Source organism: Ananas comosus, linkage group 1 (genome assembly GCF_001540865.1).
Source record: "Ananas comosus cultivar F153 linkage group 1, ASM154086v1, whole genome shotgun sequence".
Classification (NCBI taxonomy): domain Eukaryota; kingdom Viridiplantae; phylum Streptophyta; class Magnoliopsida; order Poales; family Bromeliaceae; genus Ananas; species Ananas comosus.
Window position 1 is genome coordinate 3,629,395 of NC_033621.1, and position 20,392 is coordinate 3,649,786.

At 34.9% G+C, this 20,392-nt stretch overlaps 1 protein-coding gene and 1 pseudogene across 2 annotated transcripts; one reads left to right on the plus strand and one right to left on the minus strand.

Annotated features, from left to right (window-relative positions):
* On the plus strand, positions 1,874–4,270 carry LOC109718072 (transcription factor MYB46-like). 2 transcript variants are annotated; one of them, XM_020244093.1, is made up of 3 exons: positions 1,874–1,958; positions 2,129–2,499; positions 3,319–4,270. In XM_020244093.1, exons 2-3 carry the CDS (start codon positions 2,189–2,191, stop codon positions 4,010–4,012), a joined length of 1,005 nt encoding a protein of 334 aa, XP_020099682.1. In that variant the 5' UTR covers positions 1,874–1,958; positions 2,129–2,188; the 3' UTR covers positions 4,013–4,270. The 2 variants fall into 2 exon arrangements, with proteins under 2 accessions (XP_020099682.1, XP_020099675.1); XM_020244086.1 differs by lacking the exon at positions 1,874–1,958 and having other exon boundaries at positions 2,010–2,499.
* LOC109716745 lies at positions 9,499–19,479 on the minus strand (annotated as a pseudogene).

Genomic DNA, 20,392 nt, shown 5'->3' on the forward strand with positions numbered 1-20,392 from the left:
TTGGTGGTTCGTAGCTGAGGTCTCAAGTTTAAATCCTAATTGATTTACATTTCCAGCAGCTAAGTTTATTTATAAAAAAAATAAATGAAGCGAGTAGCATGCATGCTACCTTTAAAATTTCAGTCCCTAAAATCAGATTTTTGTATTAGTAGCATTATATTTATGTGTTACTAATAAGCAACTTAAAATTAACATTTAATCCCTTTTATTTGCATGTTCCTAATGACACTAATTGATTTATATTAGCATCATTTAGCAACATAAATAAATGTCACTAATGACTAATTTTCTAATAGTTACCCTATATTTTATCGTATAAAAATAAAATTAGAGTGACCGAAAGATAAAAAAAGAGAGATGCTAGCTAGCTAGCTACAATACTTGAACACCTTTCTCTCCCCGTATACTCGTTAATGTGGTTGATTTACAATAAGTATTCTCACTCGGATATAGAAATTTTAATTCTTAGTTAATTCTCCGTAGCACTCATTTCTCGCCTTTATCTCAAGAAGCATTGTTCTAGAGAATGCACTTACTCCTTACGAAATTATACAACGTAATTTTATTATAACCTAAAATAAAAAATTTATACTTCTTTTTAACCAATTAGAAATTTTAAATATAGAAATATAATATTATTTTATAATAAATTAAAATTTTTTAAAATAAAATTAGTGATGTTAGATTAAGAAATACTAAATATAATCTCATTCTTAAGATATCAGCCGCGCACCCTGCTTGCATAAGCCATCTAATCCATTTGTTATTTTTCTTTTTATTTTTTTAATATTTTTCTTGAAACTATCCCTTTAACATAATTAAATAATTTTTATAAAATTTTTTTTTTCCAACAACAAAATATTTCTGTTACCCCTGAATTTTTTGTGGAGTTTCATTTTACCATCCAAACATATAAAATGGATATCTAATATATATCCTAAACTCTAATATTTTATTCATGTTATCCCTTCCGTCAGTATTCGATTAACGGATCTTGATGGAAAAGGTAACATGAATAAAATATTAGAGTTTAGAATGTTAGTGGCTATTTTAGAACTTTGGAGTGTAAAGTAAAACTCTGCCAAAAGTTATTAATTTACCGTTTGAAAGTTATTAATTTTAAAGACCATTTGAATAATAGATAAGTACTGCCAGAAAATAACGAATTTTTGGTCTAGACTGTTCACATATAGTAACTCAAGTTTAATAACGTTGATCGTCGTTGATTTGAATGCGCCATCATAAAAAAACACAACACATGCAAGAGGATCAAGAACTTGATGCTTTAATTAATTGAAAGCATACTAGGGCAACTCTAGCGCTTGTATCCTACCAAAATGTGTTTATTTCAATAGTGATCGCCAATATAGGTAATATTAAAGGGGAAAAAAAAAAAGGGTGGAGGGGGGTGGGGGGAATGTGGAGAACCCAACTACCACGCTAAATAGAACAAAGCCCAAATTGCGTTCTTTTCAAGTTAGTTATGATCTCGATCAAGTGCCCGCATACTCCGCTCGTACACACGTATTAATCCTGAAAACAACGTAGCTTATGGTCACGGACCCATAAATTGCTGTATAAGGACGCTCGTAATGAAACCCATGCGTACACTACATGCAAAGGTACTCTCTCTCATGCACTCTCTCACACACACACTTCTCGTAGGATCTACACGGATATACTTGTGTAGTACATGATGGAAAAAAGAGATCAACAGGGGGAGAGAGATTATGTGAACTCCAAGCAAAATATATAGCTTAGCTTCATCATAAAACAATCCCTCTTTCTCTCTTTCATTATCTTATAGTCTCCCTCCTCTCTCTCTCTCTCTCTCTCTCTCTCTTCGTGCACCATTATTACCTTGTGAGTGAAGAAATTAAAATGAAACGAAAAGGACAAGAACTGGAGTCAAAGACAAGAAGACCACCTTCATCTCTCTCCGTCCTACATGGACTCCTGTACGGTCCCCCCTTCTCACTATATCTCTCCCTCACCTGCTTCTCCAGTTTCTAAGCAAGGCTCAAAAGCCATCGCCGTCATCATTATATATATCATCTTCTTCACCTTTCTTTCGTTCTCAATCTACATAACTATATGTCTCAGATCCTCTCATAACTACTTGTATTAGATTTAGACATACACACTTGCCTCAAAACTTACTCTCCGAGGAATCGTGCGTGTCTTCGCGATGAGAAAGCCGGATTCTCAGGTGAAGAACGGCCCTAGCAACGCCAACCTCGGCAACATGGCCAATATTGGAGCTGGCAAGCTGAGGAAAGGGTTGTGGTCGCCAGAGGAGGATGACAAGTTGATGAGCTACATGCTCAGCAATGGCCAGGGATGCTGGAGCGACGTCGCCAGGAATGCGGGGCTGCAGAGGTGCGGCAAGAGCTGCAGGCTCCGGTGGATCAACTACTTGCGGCCCGATCTTAAGCGCGGGGCTTTCTCCCCCCAGGAAGAGGAGCTCATCATCCACTTGCATTCCATTCTTGGCAATAGGTCTCTCTCTCTCTCTCTCTCTCTCTCTCTCTCTCTCTCTCTCTCTCATGCGCATGCGCACACGCACGCGATGCATGCATGCACATCCACACATACACATGTAATCCATGCATGCTATGAGAGTTCGACTCAGGCGAAGGGTACATTAACAAATTGCATAGTAAAGACTAGCTAAATCAATAGATTACACCTCCTTATATTTTATTATTTACTAACATAAGACTGCAATCTAATCAGGTAGAGATTTATTCACAGTATAAGATGTGCATTATAAAATAAGACTTTAAGATGCATCTTTTTGGTGTGACCTTCACCTGAACAGATATCACATTATTACTACTTTTATTCGAATGGCTTCCATTTTTTTCCCCCTACACTTTCTCAATTGTTGCATGCACATAAAATGCATGGATGCATGCATTATTATTTTACCAAGCAAGTAAAAGAAGGTAAATTGCTTATAATACGTTATTCATCTGTGCATTGAACACTGTTAAACTTGAAGAGTTTACCTCTGCGGATTAATTTAGTACTCTTTGTTATCGCACATAACATATAATAACTGATTTGAGCTATCTACATGAAGAATGTTCAAGATCTAGAGGTGAAAAGGACATTAGTCCTTGTCCTAACTTGGCTTTCCAGCTAACCATGAAGCTTCGGACAAAGACATATAACCTTTACAATTATTAGTATCTTCTATTTTGATGTTAGGCCACAGCATGACAATGTCAAGCATTTCACTTCCATCTTTTTAGTCCTTCATGCACCACTCTATACATGTTTTGAGTTCAACTTAAGCATGATCTTATTTTCTAGGTGGTCTCAAATTGCGGCGCGCTTGCCAGGGCGCACTGATAATGAGATAAAGAACTTCTGGAATTCGACCATCAAAAAGAGGCTGAAGAACTCCTCGCCGTCGTCTTCAAACCAAAGTGGATCTTCCGAATCTAAAATATTGGTTGAGGGATTAGTCGGCATAAACAAGCACAAAAGCATAAGCATGCGCATGGACTCGCTGTCATCTTCCTCCTCATCCTCAATGAAAAGCTTTCCTGTGAGCACCTATGACCTCTTGCCATTTCCGGGTGAGGGTAGCGGCATGACCGCAATAAGCGATTACTACTTCCAAGAACCAAAAGGTCTAATCCAAGTAGTTGAATTACAGGAAAATTACTATGGTGATCATGGATTGTCCTTTGAGAAAAGTCTCATGGGAGGAGGAGGAGGAGGAGGATGTGAGCTTTTTGTCCCCCCTCTAATGAGTGAAAGTGTTGAAGAGAACCCAACTAACAACAACTGCAGAGACACAACAGTAATCACCATTGGTGATGAGTGCTTGGATAGGAATACTAGTGATATTACTAAGATAAATGGTGACAATAATAGTAATAATATTGTTGGGAGTGGGATGTATTGGGAGGGTGAGAACATCAGGGTGGGAGAGTGGGACTTGGAGAACTTGATGAAGGATGTCTCTCCTTTCCCTTTCCTTGATTTCCAAGTTGAATGATTGGCCACTCCAAATTAAAATGCATATATTTTAGCACTAGACCATCATGATTTTTTCCCTCCACCTTACCTTACCTTTGCTCAACCCACCCCTTCCCTTCTTCTCCCATTTCTCTTTTTCTAAGTTGAAACTATCCAAGAGCCCTTTGGTCATAGGTTTGTTAGGACTTTTATGTTCAGTTTTTGAACTCACAAATTTGCTAATTTCTCCGTGTAAATCTTTATACATCCTCCAATAAAGTCTCGTAATGTTCTTAAGCTTTTGCATTTGGTTTCTTTCCTTGTACATGAAACCATTCTGATATATCCTGATGTACTAAAGGATTTCAGGGTGTTTTTCTACACTTCTATTCTTATATATTTTCAGCAGCAGTACAATTTTATCCATTTTTTAATAGAAAGAAAAAAAAAATTTGACTTATGCCACAAGCGCAAAATTAAGCAGTTATGCAATTAGTTTTGAATTTCAATAGAGGAGATTTACTGATTATAATACTTCAGGCTCTATTTTATCGAATAGTACCGAACATTTGTGCAGGACAAAATGTATAGAAGAAAATTATTATGAAAAATAGTAGGAAAATTAGAGTTGGACGTTCTTCAGCCGACACTAGTAGTCGTGCTTTTCAATCTCCACCATTAACTCCCACTTATATATGCTCAAAATATATATATGTGGGAGTTTTTTTGTTTTTTTTTTGTTTTTTTTTTTGAGAGAGATAGGTAGCACGCTACCCGTTTCGTTTATTTTATTTAGAAATTTAGAAATAAACTTAGCTACAAATGTGAATCAACTAAGATTTGAACTTGGGACCTCGGGTACCAACCACCAAGCCCTTTGCCACTTGCTCTAGAGACGGTCGATTATATAAGTGGGAGTTAATGGTTGAGATTGAAAGAATTGATCTAATGAAGAACATCTAACCTCTTCTTTCAATAACTTACAGTGAGAAGATCCTAATAGAAGTTTTCTTTAATTCTTCCACTAAGCAGGCCTTTTGTGTTGAATTTATTGTTATGCAAAATTCTCATAAGCATGAAAATGATATTCATGAACAATGAAAGGTGAGAAAGAGCGAGGTCGCATTCGAAGTCGTTAGGCGATGTAACATGAGATGCACAAAAAGAGGGAGAAAACAAATGTAGGAGTGGAAATCCACTCAATTTTTTTAGTTACTGCTTATATAGTGATCTCTCTCTCTCTGCCCACTAATGGATCCATTAATTAAGGTGTATATAAAGATAACTAAACTCGTTTGGTCATAATTTTTCTCAAAAAAGGAAATATCCACTAGTGTAAAGAGTTGGTTCCTTCAACCTGGGGCTAGACGCATGCAGCATTAAATTTCTCCCTTTAGGTTGTGACATCCTTTTCTCATCATTTTGGTTGTTATGACACATAAAGTGAGATCCCGAATTTGCAATAGTGTACCTTTTTCAATAATTAACACATGGAACATTTAGCAAACCTAATGAAATAATGATGAGATCTTGGTTGGATTGAACCCAAAAAAAAAATAAAAATAAATAAAAAGTGGGAGCACGCACTGAGACTTGCTCTTGATACTTCTTTGGTAAAATTGTATGTAATGACTAACTACATATGTAGGCACCCTCAACTATAGATAGAGTCCATTTAAAAATGGCCCCCTCAACTATATATAGAGTCCATTTAAAAATGGCCCCCTCAAGTTAACTTTTAATTCCTAGTAACACTTTCTAATTAACTTTTAAATATTTTTCTTAATTGAGTGATTTGAGTCATTTAAAAATTTTTATCAAATTTATCAATAATACTATTAAATTACAACTTTATTTTTTAAGCAAATAACATAGAAAAAACATTAACTACTAATAACTGATAAGGCCATTTAATTGATAATTAACTAACCTCTAATGGCCTAAAGATAAATTGATGAGAGGATGTTCACTTAATTTCCACACATTTTTACCAACTTTTTTTTTGGTTAAGGGGTTGTTTGGTTTTCGAGAAAAAAATTTTCAAAAATAGTTTTCTGTCTGCAAAAATATTTTCCGTATATTTTCTGTCTGAGAAAAATAAGTTTTTATGGAAAAACTATTATTTCGATATTTTATGGAATAATCTCCTTTTTTATATTTTGGAAATTTTTATCTGGAGAACAAAATCTATAAAAAAAATATTTTTTATGCAAATTATCTTTTTTTGAAAAATATATTTTCACGATTTTCCCAACAAACCAGACGTTGGTATGTAGGCGTAGTTGTCATGGTCCAGAAATGTTGGATTCAGCTGAGACCCAGATTATGGTATATTCAGCCCTTAACTGGGCCCAAAGACTTGAGGAAAAATTTGCATGCACCAGATGCACGATTATCTGTACGTGCACCGCTGCGTCATTGACCATTCATATCACCTCATACTTCAATCTCTACTGCTTGCCTGATGGATTACAACATTTTATCTTGCTAAAGATTGAATGGTTGAAGAACAAACGAAAAATTATAATTCAGCGCCGGGCTGTGTTCATACACCGAATGGAAGCGATAAGTTCTTTGAAGATGCAGATTCAAAAGCTTTTGGTCCAAGGCATGAGTGTGATTCTGATAATGACACTCAAACAACCAAATTTAGTATCTAGGTCATTTGGTGTGTAAGCGTTACAAAGTATGAAACTGCTAGATGAAATTAGTCTTACATAAGATAATTAATAAGAAAATAAAGAGTGTGTACGTATACTAAAAGACCCATGTTGAATATAAAATATATAAAAGTCGTGATAGTTTAAGCTTTTAGAGCATAACAATTATTTTACATAATTTAATAGAGTATCAAAACACGAGGTCTTGTCTACCCGACTCAATAGCGTTATTTGATTTTCTCTCATTAAATTAAGCGAATGTTCCGGTTTTATTAAAAAGTTTCGAGCTCAGACGTGAGCGGGAGTCCTGAGATCGAGTCTCGAGTCCCGTCAGACTCAATAATGTTATTTAATTTTCTCTCATTAAATTAAGCCAATGTCTTTGGTTTATTAAAAAAGTTCAAGCCCATATGTAAGAGAGAGTCCTTATTTCAAATCCCGCTGGCTCACTAGCGTTATTTTATTTCCTCTCATTAAATTAAGCCCATGTTTTGAGTTTATTAAAAGATTTCAGAGTCCAGACATGAGGAGTGTTTAATTTTCTCTCATTAAGTTAAGCCCAGTGTTTAATTTCCTCTCATTAAATTAAGCTCATGTCTTGGGTTTATTAAAATATTTCGAGCCTAGATATGAGAGAGTGTTGAATATAAAATATACAAACAGTTATTCAACGATAGCTTACTCATTTAGAGTATAACAATTATTTCATATAATTTAACAATACAACCTTAATAGGCCTCAATTGTTCTGCGTAATTTTGAGCATAAATAAGTTCGGGAGAGACTAGAAACTCACTAACATGGCTTTTGACCGTAGAAGGTCTATTTTAAGTTTCCACGAAAACAAGCATATTTGCATATTGTTTCAATTTTTGCCATGATGAAATAATTATTTTTCTAGTTCACAAACAACCCATACTTGCATATTGTTGAGTATATAATTACTTCATATTATTTAACATGATAGTAAATAGAAAGGTCTTGAATTTAAACCCCACTAAGCTCTTCAACTTAATTGACGTTGTTTTATTTAATCATTCCACATCTTAAACCTATAAAAATGTCTCAAACCTAGATATAAGAGAGAGTGTGAACATATATAATATTAAAAAATTTTCACTTTGAGCTTTTCAGGAACAAATAGTTATTTGACATAATTTAACAAGCTTCAAAATTAATTTGATCACATCCTATTTAATCATTCCATGTCTTGGACCCAATTAAATGTCTCGAATCTATATATGAGAAAAAATATAGGATATATAATATTAAAAAAATATTATTTTCTGATAATTTAAATTTTTAGAGAAAAAACTTAATTGTTTAACACTATTGAACACACACACATATCTATTATCTATTACTATTCATTATTTCTCCAAAATCTTACCACATGGCAGCATTCTCTTCAATGTTATTGGTTGTGGGCTCCACCGATTTCTTTTCCTTTACTTGAACTAAACCAAATTGTCAAGTATGAGTGCCATCCTGAACCGACTCAAGTCCTCCAAATAATTTCACTTTTCTTTACTTGAACCAAACATGATTTTCCTCTGTCTTTACTTAAACTAGACCGAGTCAAATTGGTTCATTGAGCTGAATCAGATCAATTGCTTTATACATTTTCATTTTTGAACCGCATTTTCCTTTTAATTATTTGAACCGAACCGATTATAGTTAAGTGGGGCCTCTACCCTAAACTGGCTTAAGTTTTTTTTTTTTTTGCCTGAGCCAAACCGGTGCCCTCTTTTTTTGCTTGAACTGGTCTGCTTTATTTGACTGCACTAGATCAATTGATTCATAGTTTCCATCTTTCAAGCGGTTTTTTGTTGAGTGAGAGCTCCACGATGAATAATTATATTAATTTGCATAAGCACCGCACTCTAAACCGAACTCATTCATTTTTTTTTCTAAATTATTCTATTATCTTAATAGTTTGCGGAATAAAATTATTAAGTTTCAACTAACGATAATATTTTACTTCGGACGTGAACCGCAAACACTTTATAATTATATATTATCAATATATAATTTTTGTCAAATATTATTCTATATGTGCTTTTTTATATTGAATTTTTGCTTGAATACTAATTCTGAAATTTATTTAGCAGTGAAAAAAAATATTTTTAAGTAATGATAATTTATTAATATTGTATTATTTAACTAAACATATACTTTCTAATATTAATTATAAATTAAATATAATATTAACTATCCGTCGCATTGCGCGGGTACCTTAACTAGTATATACAAGAAAGGTGAACAACACTTAGAACTAAAAAAACATTCAACGAAAGATGCTCAAAGATCTCACGCGCTCACTTCTGGTTGAGGAAATGAGTTTAAACTTTTAGAGAAAAATGATTTCTTACCACGCTCGCACGCGCGTGCACACATACATATAGAGAGAGAGAAAGAGCTAGGTTGATATACTATCTGTAGCACGAAGGCCTCCATACTATCAAATTGTTTCTAATGATGCGGCTTTCAAATCGACGATTGGCTCCGTTAGACTTAATCTACACTATTGAAAGTATTTGAAAACTAAATTTCATAATTTTTCGATATCATTTATTTATCAATTATTAAAAAAACAGCAATCCTTGTACTCCTAAATTCGTAGCCATCTATTAATTTTGATAGATAGTTAGGATTAATATCTTATTTTTCTCTCAATTTATTTTCTCTTTGAATTTATCTCTATTTTTTGTTCTCTCTCTTATCCTAACCATCCATAAAAATTGATGAATAATTATAAACTCAGAAGCACAAGAATTACTATACGCCTAATAGCACAATAGCCCTTATCTATATATATACAAAAAAAGGTGAATAGCTCTTAAAACTTAAAAACATACAGCAAAAGATCAGAACTGCTTGCTGAAGTTATAGATGTGCTCAGTGATCTCACCTGCCCCCTCCTGGTTGAGGAAATGACCCACCCCCTTCATAATCACAACATCCTGCAGACCCGGCACGAACATTCGCAAAGCGCAGAAATTTAGATAGAGATGCATGCCCGGGAAATGGTACGTCAGATCTTCGTCGCCGATGATGAACTTGGTCGGCACATTTATTTCTGCTCCTGACCACGGCGCGGCGAATTCCCAGCTTGTACAGTTGCGAAATTACGAAAAAATAGTTTCAAGAAATAGTTCCAAATTTTAATTTCAGCCTTCTGATTTCAATTCAGGTCCCAAAATTCAACTTGGGTTTCAATTTCATCATCAGAGTTTCAATTTTAAATCTTAGCAAAGTAAAGTGTACTGATGTTGACATGACACTTTTTAGAATGTAGACTGAAAAAAGACTTAACTCTAACACACAATAAACAAACATTAGAGACTAAGTTGTTACAATTAAAACGGCGAGGGTACGTCAAAGTTCGAGACCGAGCTTTAAATTAAACCCAAAGGAAATTTTCGTAATTGGTTTTCGGTTTCAAGAATCAAATACAGCAGGGGCTGAAAGCTGCTACTCCACACTCCGCAAATCCAGCAACAGCAGGAATCCAACAGCAGACTGCCCATAAGAAGGTCAATATCTCTACCAACTTCATTAGTAGGCAGACGCAACATAAAATCATTGTCAGTTCCTTTCTAGATAATCTTTCTGCTTAAAACCTTCCGAATTAAACGACACGACACTAACAAGCGATAGCAGGGAATCTTCGTCGATTTACTAAAGCCAGATAATGCAGGACTTACGAGTCTAAACAACGGTAGTAATTGAGAGGTCCAGTGAAACCGGTCTTCTCGAAAGTGCTCGCATAATAGTCAATATCCTCTTCAGAGAGCCAAAAGGACAATGTTATCTTCTCATTCCGCGAGCCCCACCCTTCTGAGGCTCAGGCTTGTGGTAAGTGAAAACTTTTTTCTGGAAAGTCCTCGTTCCAAGACGAGCGATTTCTGCATCTGCCACGTACCCCAGGTTCCTGCGACGGTGTTTGAAGCATTTCGTAGCTCGTAAACGTATCGCAGTCATGTTCAGACTAAGGCTGTATACTAACCTGGAATCAACGAATATAGTAGTAATCTCCATACATTGCTCTTAAAAACTCCACGGGCTTCGAGCAGAGGTTGCGAGGTATAAACGGGACGCTTAAGTTCACCAGAGCCTTCGCCTTGTCAGGTCTGAACATGCAGAGAAACCATGCTATTATGGCTCCCCTGTCATGTCCCACCACAAACACCTAATGTATCATGAATACCAACGAGCGAAATGTCGATCAACGGCGTTATATGCGTTGATTTTGTTCAGAATTAAGACAGGAAATTGTTGAAAGACATGTTCAACAATGATGCAAACAAATTGAGTCTGTTTGGAGTTTTGAGTTCGACAAATCAGGAATGATGAACTATTCATGCGGTGAGTTTCAGATATAAATTTACGGAACTTGCGTAAAATTTGGCAACAATTATTGTGATTTTCCGTTCCATGGATTCTCACAAAGGAAAGATATCAAGGGAACTGGTGGATTCAGGTTCAGGTTCAGGTTCCATCATCATCAGTCATAGGGTCTCTATAGTTGAGCATGGTGTCCCGGACTTAGCGTTTTCGTTCACAAAGCCCGTGCGGCGCCCACCTTTCTTCGCAGAGATGGGCAAGCCTTTGTCCCTGTTGCTAGTCCGGACTTTCGCGTCCTACGACTAAATATGCAAAGCGAAAAACTAAGAGGGAGTGTATTTGTATGCTGTAATCTCTTTTTGTAAATAGTATAGTAATGGACTCCTCAAGGGTTTATTGTGTGAAAACACTAGTGTCATGTCTCGCGCCTACGTTTAGATTCGATTGTATAAGATAGGAGATCGGTCGTGGGGGAGAGGAAGGGTTTAGTGACTTAGAGACATTTGAGGTCGATCGTGGGGGAGAGGAAGGGTTTAACGATTTAGAGAATTTTGAGATCACAACAGTTAGAGGGTGGGTCCTGCGGAATACAACCGAAACTTTTGAATCCCAATCCCATTCAATCCCAATCCCAACTTGGGATGGATTTGATATGTGACCTGTCCAAGCAACCTCTCATGATTTCTGATGCCTCAGAGACACTGAGCTTTTAATATATGGTTTTCTGTTAGTTTTCTATTAAATTAATTTTTTAGATAATATAATATCAGAGTCAATTCTAAATTTTTTTTTTTATAAGGTCGTGGGTGCAATTCCCAACCTTTCATAGCTAGCGAAAGATATTCGTATAATTTTCATTTCCTAACTGTCTCATCTATTAATTTTATGTTCCTTTCATATCTATTATAAACACATGAGAATACTAATATGTATATCTGGACTCTATCCTACCCCAACGGTTCAGATTTCTTCTTGATGGAATAAAAAAGACCCGACCTATCCCTTAAACTAACAATTTTTTTTTTTTTTTGAGAGATAGGTAGCACACTACCCGCTTCGTTTATTTCATATAGAAATAAACTTAGATAAAAATGTGAATCAACTAGGAATCAAACTTGGGTCTCAGATACCAACTACCAAGCCCTTTGCCATTTGCTCTAGGGACGGTCGGTTAAAACTAACAATTATTAAAGTAGTATAGATACAAATATATAATATATATGATAATATTTAATAGGTCCTTTAAGGTTTTAAAAATATCTTATTTACCACTGAATAACGAAAACACCAATGTTGATTTCAAAAAAAAGTCCTTCAAATATTCCAATTCCCTCTAGGATTGCCTAATAGAATTGAATTTTAGAAAAATACTTTAGGTACTGAGGAGTAAATTTGAAAATTTTTCAATAGTAGTTACGGGCATGTAACCAAGAGAGCCTCCATATATATATATATATATATTGAGAAGGATTGCAAATTATCTGTTTCATTCATTAAGCATTATGAATCCTTCAAAATTATATTAAGTAAAAGCATATAAAATTTACCCGAATCATTTCAAATTAATTATCCAACCTTTCAAAATTTAAATTTTATTATCTAACTTTGCAATTTATTTGATTTGAGTCAATCAACAGTTCTTTGACTATAAATTTTGCGTATGCTGTTTATCTTTACAGGTATAATTAGTATACTTCATATAATTTTTACAATTATAAATTTATTAAAATAAATAATAAGCTTAAATTTTAAAGATAAAATACTATTGACTGAATAAAATCAAATAAATTATAAAATTAAATTATAAAATTAAAATTTTAAAAGATTAGGTTGCCTGCATTTTGCACCTTAGTTTAAAAAAGAAATAATGCTATGCTTCCTTACAAATTCATGAATGACAACTATAGTAATCAAAGGAAATTAATAAATATGCGCCGCATTTGTTTGGCACATTTCAGAATCTGGAATTTTCTTAAAAAGCCTATAATAAATGAATGGTGAGGAGCATAATCAAATATCATAATTGAGTAACATATTCAATATTTAAATTATTTTTTAAAATAAAATAAAGGTAATTTATTCCTCAAAATTTCAGAAATATTTTATTTATCCTTATTTTTTTTCTTTCCAATATACCTCTTACATGTTCTTTCATTATTTCAAAATACTGCTACAGTTACCACCTGTTAAGTTAACTTGGGTTAAACGTGAGTTAAATATCTAATAGAGTTAAAAAATTAAAATATCTATTTTGCCCTTAACTTAGGAGTAAACTAGATTTTCACCCGTGCGATGCACGGCTAATATAATAATATAGAATAATAAAAATTATTATGTGATGATAACAAAAAGATTTTCTAATTAATTTTATATTTTTTAACAAATAAAAAAATATACTATCAATCTTAATTATAGTACATATTAAAGTACACAAGCTAGAGAAAAAAAATTTTTGACCAAAGTAAATATTCAACTAAAATGCAAAATTCAATCCTGCTCTATTATCTATGAATTGGTATGCAAAATAATTTACATTTACATATTGATGTGCGAAATAAAATGATAACTAAAATTGATATGAAAAATTACAAATGACATTAATATTTAAGCATATAATGAGATCAACTAAACTTTCATATTTGACACAAATTAGAGTAAGCACACATATATTATGTTCCTACTGTCGCTTTTAAGATTCAAAAATATATAGATGTTGGTTTTCAAGAAAATATAAAGAAAAAAAATTTTGTTGCATGAAGATGAAAAGTTACATGAGTGACAGAAGGGAAAAAAATTACGAAATGAAAATTACAGAAGTGACAGTAGGGAAATAATATGTTCTATTTTAAAGCATCAATATTTAAGAGCGAAGAAAATTACAGGAGTGATGTGAGTTTTAAATTTTTTTCTCTTTCCAAAAATGCCTCTATCCTTTTTTACTAATATTTTTATGTCCAGAAATTTTCAACCAATCATTTTAAATAATTAACTAAGTAATAATTTATTCCCAAATAAAGATAAATATTTTTCTTCTCACGCGTAATATCCGCACCGCCAATTCTTTCGCAACATAATATCCATAAATTTCTCAAATATCTCAACATAATTATAGGTGACTTTGAAATAAAATTTCCTTCATTATATGTGATTTTTAATAATATAGTAAAAGATATTAATTTTTTATAAAAACGTGAGTTTTGAATTTTTTCTCTTTCCAAAAATGTCTCTATCCTTTTTTACTAATATTTTTATGTCCAGAAATTTTCAACAAATCATTTCAAATAATTAACTAAGTAGTAATTTATTTTCAAATAAAGATAAATATTTTTCTTCTCACGCATAATATCTGCACCGGTCAATTTTTTTGCCACATAATATCCGTAAATTTTTTAAATATCTCAACATAATTATAGATGACTTTGAAATAATTTCTCCTTCATTAAAGGTGATTTTTAATAATATAGTAAAAGATATTAATTTTTTGCCATTAGATCTTATCTAATGATTGAAAATAAAAATATCTGTTAATTTTTGTGACAATATTACCCTCGCATTTATATCCTATTTTCTATCTTTCTATCTTTTCTAAAATAAAATATCTATATTTGAACTTGACACGTAGATTATTTTTCCTAAAGCAGTAATATCCGCACCCGCCAATTCTTTCGCGTAAATTTCTCAAATATCTCAACATAATTATAGATGACTTTGAAATAAAATCACCTTCATTCATTATAGGTTATTTTTAATAATATTGTAAAAGATACTATTTCCTTAAAAAATTTAAATTTATTTTTTCTAAAATAGTCATATTCCCTAAAGTAGTAATATCCGCACAACATAATTATAGGTGACTTTGAAATATTCTCTAAAATAAAAAATCTATAAAAAAAAAATATATAAACATTCAAAAGATCAAAAGATATATCTATAATTATAAACACATACTTGTCGTCCTCAAGTAGTATCGTAATTTTTTTTGTTTCTTTACCGTCCTTGCAGTTTTCTTCCATTCTACTAATTCCAAAAAGCTTCCCAATGATATCTAAGATAATATAATAATAAAATGTAATTATAAACACATACTTGTCGTCCTCAAGTAGTATCGTAATCTTTTTTGTTTCTTTACCGTCTTTGCAGTTTTCTTCCATTCTACTAATTCCAAAAAGCTTCCCAATGACATCTGAGATAATATAATAATAAAATGTAAGAATCAATATAATAGATACACATATTAAAAATTAAATTTTAAAAATTAAATATTTGATGCATGTAATAACTCTTACCTACTAAATATTTGTCATCAGCGACATTACCAAGTATTTCATCAAAAGGAGTAAATATAAATCCATATTTTGACGTTGATTAAATAATTAATTAAACTAATAATTTCAAATAATTCGTAACCAAATATCCATATTTGAGTTTGACACGTGGCAAGCATATAGAAAGCCACGTGTCAGCTTCTCACACAGGATATGGCAAGCATACACGTGTCAGCTTCTCACATAGGATTCATTAAGGGTTCTACTTTTATATATAGTAATAGATAAGAAATGTTGGTGATGGTAGAAAGGTATATTTGAAAAGACAAAAAATTAAAATATTTTTTGTACTCCTAACTTAAGGGCAAATAAGAAAAATAGGTGATGATGGAAGGATATATTTGAAAGGGTAAAATAGTAATTTTATATAGATAATGGCTATTGCTAACCGGTTATTAACGAAATTTAACTTTAGAAATATATTTGAAATAGTTGGAACATAAAGAGGATATTTTTAATATTAGCCTTCTACGAGGGATAAATCAGAAATTCGAAAACTTTTCAGGAGTATATAAACAATTGTCCCTAAAATAAATTATCTTATAGGTTAAATAGGCTTTCTATAAAGTAATAGAAAGTAGGATATCTTAGGGTAATTTTGAAACAAACTATATTTTATTGTCAGGATTTCTGAATTTTATAAAATAAACAAAATACAGTAATTTTATATACACTATATTAAATTAAACGCAACAATGCAACATCAATAGTAATCTGATTTAAAAATCTCAAATATATGGTCATATCAAAATAACTTGTAATACTATATAATGTGAACCAAACGCGCCCAAAAAGAAAATGTTCAAATGAGAAGATCATTAAAGTACATAGTATAATGTTCAAATGAGAAGATCTTATGTGATTATATAAGAAAATAACTTTGAACGCTGAGTACGATATATTATGCAGAGTTTTTTTTTAGATGTAGATAGCATGCTACCCGCTTCGTTTATTTTATTTAAAAATAAATTTTGCTGACAATGTGAATCAATTCATATTCAAACTTGAAACTTCAAGTACCAATCATCAAATCATTTGCCACTTATGTTAGGAACAGTCAATATTATACTAGAAATTAAATCACGCTTTTTACCTACTAAAAACCTAAAGTTATGGTTAATAAAGAAAAATATTAATTTGAAAGGCTAAATAATTTTATTTGTGGATAACGGAATGTTCTGGAACAAACAGAAATACGAAAGAAAGACGAAAATTGTTTTTGATTTTGTATTGTTCTTACTCCCTAAAATGTTGTAGTCTTCCGGAGATTTGGATAGGATTGACTACAGAATTAGTGACTGGTCGACACATCTGGAGATTGTCGGACTGAGTCTGTAGTGTTCTTGACCTTTGGATAGGATTGGCTTCAGTATTGGTGACTGGTCGACATCTTTGGAGAGTGTCGGACTGAGTCGGAGTCAATTCTGCACGTATTGGATGCAGAATTGGACTCGGCGCACTCAAATAGGCAAAACTGGAGTTGTGCCAGATTCGGGCGCCCAAAACATTTTTAGGGTCGCCCAGAACTGAGTGTTAAATTTAACTGAAACTGGAAGCCAATTCGGATCCCACGTTCCGGGCGCCCAGATATGGGTCCGGAAATTCGACATCGTGAATATCGCTTGCTTCAACGCGTGGCAGGGCGGTAGGTGAGTTCCGCCGGAGCCTTTTACGGGCGCAGCACACCGCGAGCGGAGAGTCCGAGGAGCCCGGTTTGTGCAGTCGGGATGTTCTCGTCGCCCAGAACATGGTTCTGGGCGTCCAGAAACGCCCGTTTCTGCAGGGACACTAGATAGGAGCTTGAGTTCCTGAGGCTTTTTGGATCACTCTAACTCACTATAAATAGATGGAATGCGCCCCTTTGCTGTTCTTTTCCTCCCTTCTTCACAGAGAAGTCCCTTTTAGCATCTCTACCCTCGGATTTGCCTCAATTTGCATCAAACTTCCATTGATCCAGCTTGATGGAGTGCTGATTCTGCAGTTCTTCAGCGACGACCTCCAGTGTTTTGGCTCGTGCGCGACGTAGGAAGGTCGGATTTTGACGAAACTTGGTTTGCTGGATTCTAGACTTCCAGAGGAATCCACGAAATCCTGAATTACAGATTTTGGTTAAGGTTAACTTGGTCGAACTGAGGCTTTTCTAGACTGCTGTTGACTTTGAGCTGAAAATGGGATTTTTGAGCTTTTCTTGATGCTATCTTTGTTGGCAGTGGGATTTTGGACCTGAGATTGATCACCCATCAGTAATGGCTGGATTTGGATCTGTCCTCACCCGATTTGGAGATCATTAGGTGAGTTTTAACATTGAAATTGAGATAATTAAGCTTAAGTGCTGAAAGTTTTGGTAAATTGATGGTTTTTATTGGATTTTTGGGTGAATTGTAAATCCAGATCTTGAGGGGCTTTGTTGCTGGTTTGGAGGTGTTTCCAGCAGTGTTGCTTGTGATCCGAGACCATCTTGCTGCCAGGAATTGCACTAGAGGTGGGTGTATCATCGGTTTCGCTCCTAAGTGCATGTTTAGTCGACGTGTATAGTTCGATTTTTGTATATCATGCTTTAATGCATCGATTAACATCTTGAATATAATATGAATGTAGAAACATGCTGAAATGAAGGTTTATATTATACAAGTTGGACTTGAAATTTGACTTAGGAGAAAACCTGCGTTTTGACCCGTCATATGCTTAAACTATCAGATTTAGCTCTAAGAGCCGTGGTTCGATTGTATCGTTGCAGTATCAGTGCGATAGATACCTGGGGTAGTTTAGAAGGCATTTACGCTCGTGCTCGGGTGCCGAGCTTATTTTTCAGCAGAGTTTAGGCTGTTTCGGGTCGTTGGGTGCCGTTCGGGTTAGCGGTGGACCCAGATTCTTGTTTTGGTCACAGATTGTGCCGAGGGCACGTGGGTTTGGTTTGTAGACCTGTTTTGACCCTGTTCACTTGACTTTGGCTAGTCGGAGCCTGTTTGAGCTCGACAGAGATACGCTGCATACTCAGTTGGGTAGCGCCCACGAGTGCCACTCCGGAGTCAGGCTATGTGTTTTCGCGTTCGTGTCGCTCATGCCAGTTGGAGTTGCTCTCCACGGACCAGTTAGTATGGATAGAGCCCGATAGTCGCAACCGGGCAGGGACGGGTGTATTCACAGTTCCGGGGACGGGTATGCTTACAGTCCCGATTTGATTGGGTCAGATTGGACATTTTCTACAGTTGGTTAGTGTAGAGCATGATAGAGTAATGTTTGATAGCGGTCGACTTTATTCCTGCATTTACTACTATTTTTGCTCCCTTCTGTAGACTTAGTGGGTGGACCGATGTTGTTTTGGGCGGTACCCACTGAGGACTACTTGTTTTTACAGTAGTTCTCACGTCCTGTTGTTACATCATCTTTTTGCAGAGCCATCGTCTTCGGCTGCTGCTATTGCTGATCAGGATCAAGGCAAGGGCGTCGCAAGTTAGAGCCCTACCCGACGAGCCGAGCTAGAGGTGCCCTTTTGCAGGTAGTTGTTTTGTTGGAGTTCATGTACTTACCTATCTTTAACTCGCCAGTGCGGGTAGTTTTGTATTTTGGATTCTGGTATATGTATATGGAACTCGGTTTGGTTTTCTTCTGTTTCTCCTAGCAGCTCTATACTACTGTTTGTAGTATTGTATGATTTACAGGTATAGCTATCGCTTCGTATACAGAAAAAATTTCTTTATATACGGCGGATCTGTCGGCGCGCCCGGGGAACGAGGAATCCGGGGCGTGACAGAGTCGGAATCATTTCTGAACGAAATGGATGCAGAAATGTACTCGGCGAACTCCAATAAGCAAAACTAGAGTTTTGCAAGATTCAGGCGCCCAGAACTGGATTTGGGTCGCCCAGAACTTGAGTGCTGGTCTGAGCAGAACTGGAAGCCAATTCGGATCCTATGTTTCGGACGCCCAGAAATGGGTCCGAAAATTCACTTTGGGAATATCGCCCGTGTTGACACGTGTATGTGGTAGGTGAGTTCCGCCGGACCAAGTTAGGGGCACAGCAGACCGCAGGCGGAGGAACCAAAGTGGAGTAAGTGTGTAGCCTGAATGTTTCGGACGCCCAGAACCTGGTTTCGGGAGCCCGAAACTGCCCGTTTCTGCAGGGACAACAGATTTGTGTTCTTTGTCCCTGAGACTTATCTGACCATTTCTCATCCCTATAAATAGCTAGAGTTTATCCCCAGTGAACTCTTTTCATCCCCTTTTCACAGTGAACTCTTTTCATCCCCTCTTCACAGTGAAGGCTTAGATTGCAATCTAATCCCTCAAATTACTTCAATTTTTCCAAATTGCACACTTTCCACCTTGAAGACTGCAATTCCAGCAGAATTCTAGCAACGACCTTCGACGTTTTGGCTCGTGTGCGACATAGGAGGCTCCGTTTGCCACGAAACTTGGTTTGTTGGATTCTGGACTTCAAGAGAAATTCATGGAGACCATTTTGACAGAATTTGATCAAGGTTAGCTTGGTCAATTTTGAGTTTTACTCTACTGTTGGTGGTTTTGAGCTGAATTATGTTGTTTTGGTGTTCTTGATGCAATCTTTGAAGGAAGCTGGGTTTTTGGATCAGAGGGTGATTCTCCATCATAGTCCACTGGATTTGGGACCTTCCTCACCTGATTTGAAGATTGTTAAGTGAGTTTTGACATTGGAATTGGAGATTTTAGCTTAAGTGCTGAAATTTGAGGGTTATAATGCAATTGTTGATATTTTGGTGTTTAGATCCTTGAAGTTGTTTGTTTCTCGTTGTAGGTAATTTCGGCTGAGGCTCCCAGCAACTTCGTGACCTCTTCGTCGCAGTGGATTTAGCGCTAGAGGTGGATTAATGATGCTTACCGAAATTTTCGGATTCCCTCCTAAGTTTAGTTATTGTTGGCATGTATGTTGGTCATCGTATATCATGTTAATTAGCTCAAATTAATGGATTTGCATACTATTTGAAATCTGAATTTGGAGCTTAAAATGTTAGTTAAATACATATGTTGGACTTGGAATTGATTTAGGAGAAAACTGGCGATTCTACACTGTCATATGTTAAACTACCAGATTTAGCTCTAGGGGCCGTAG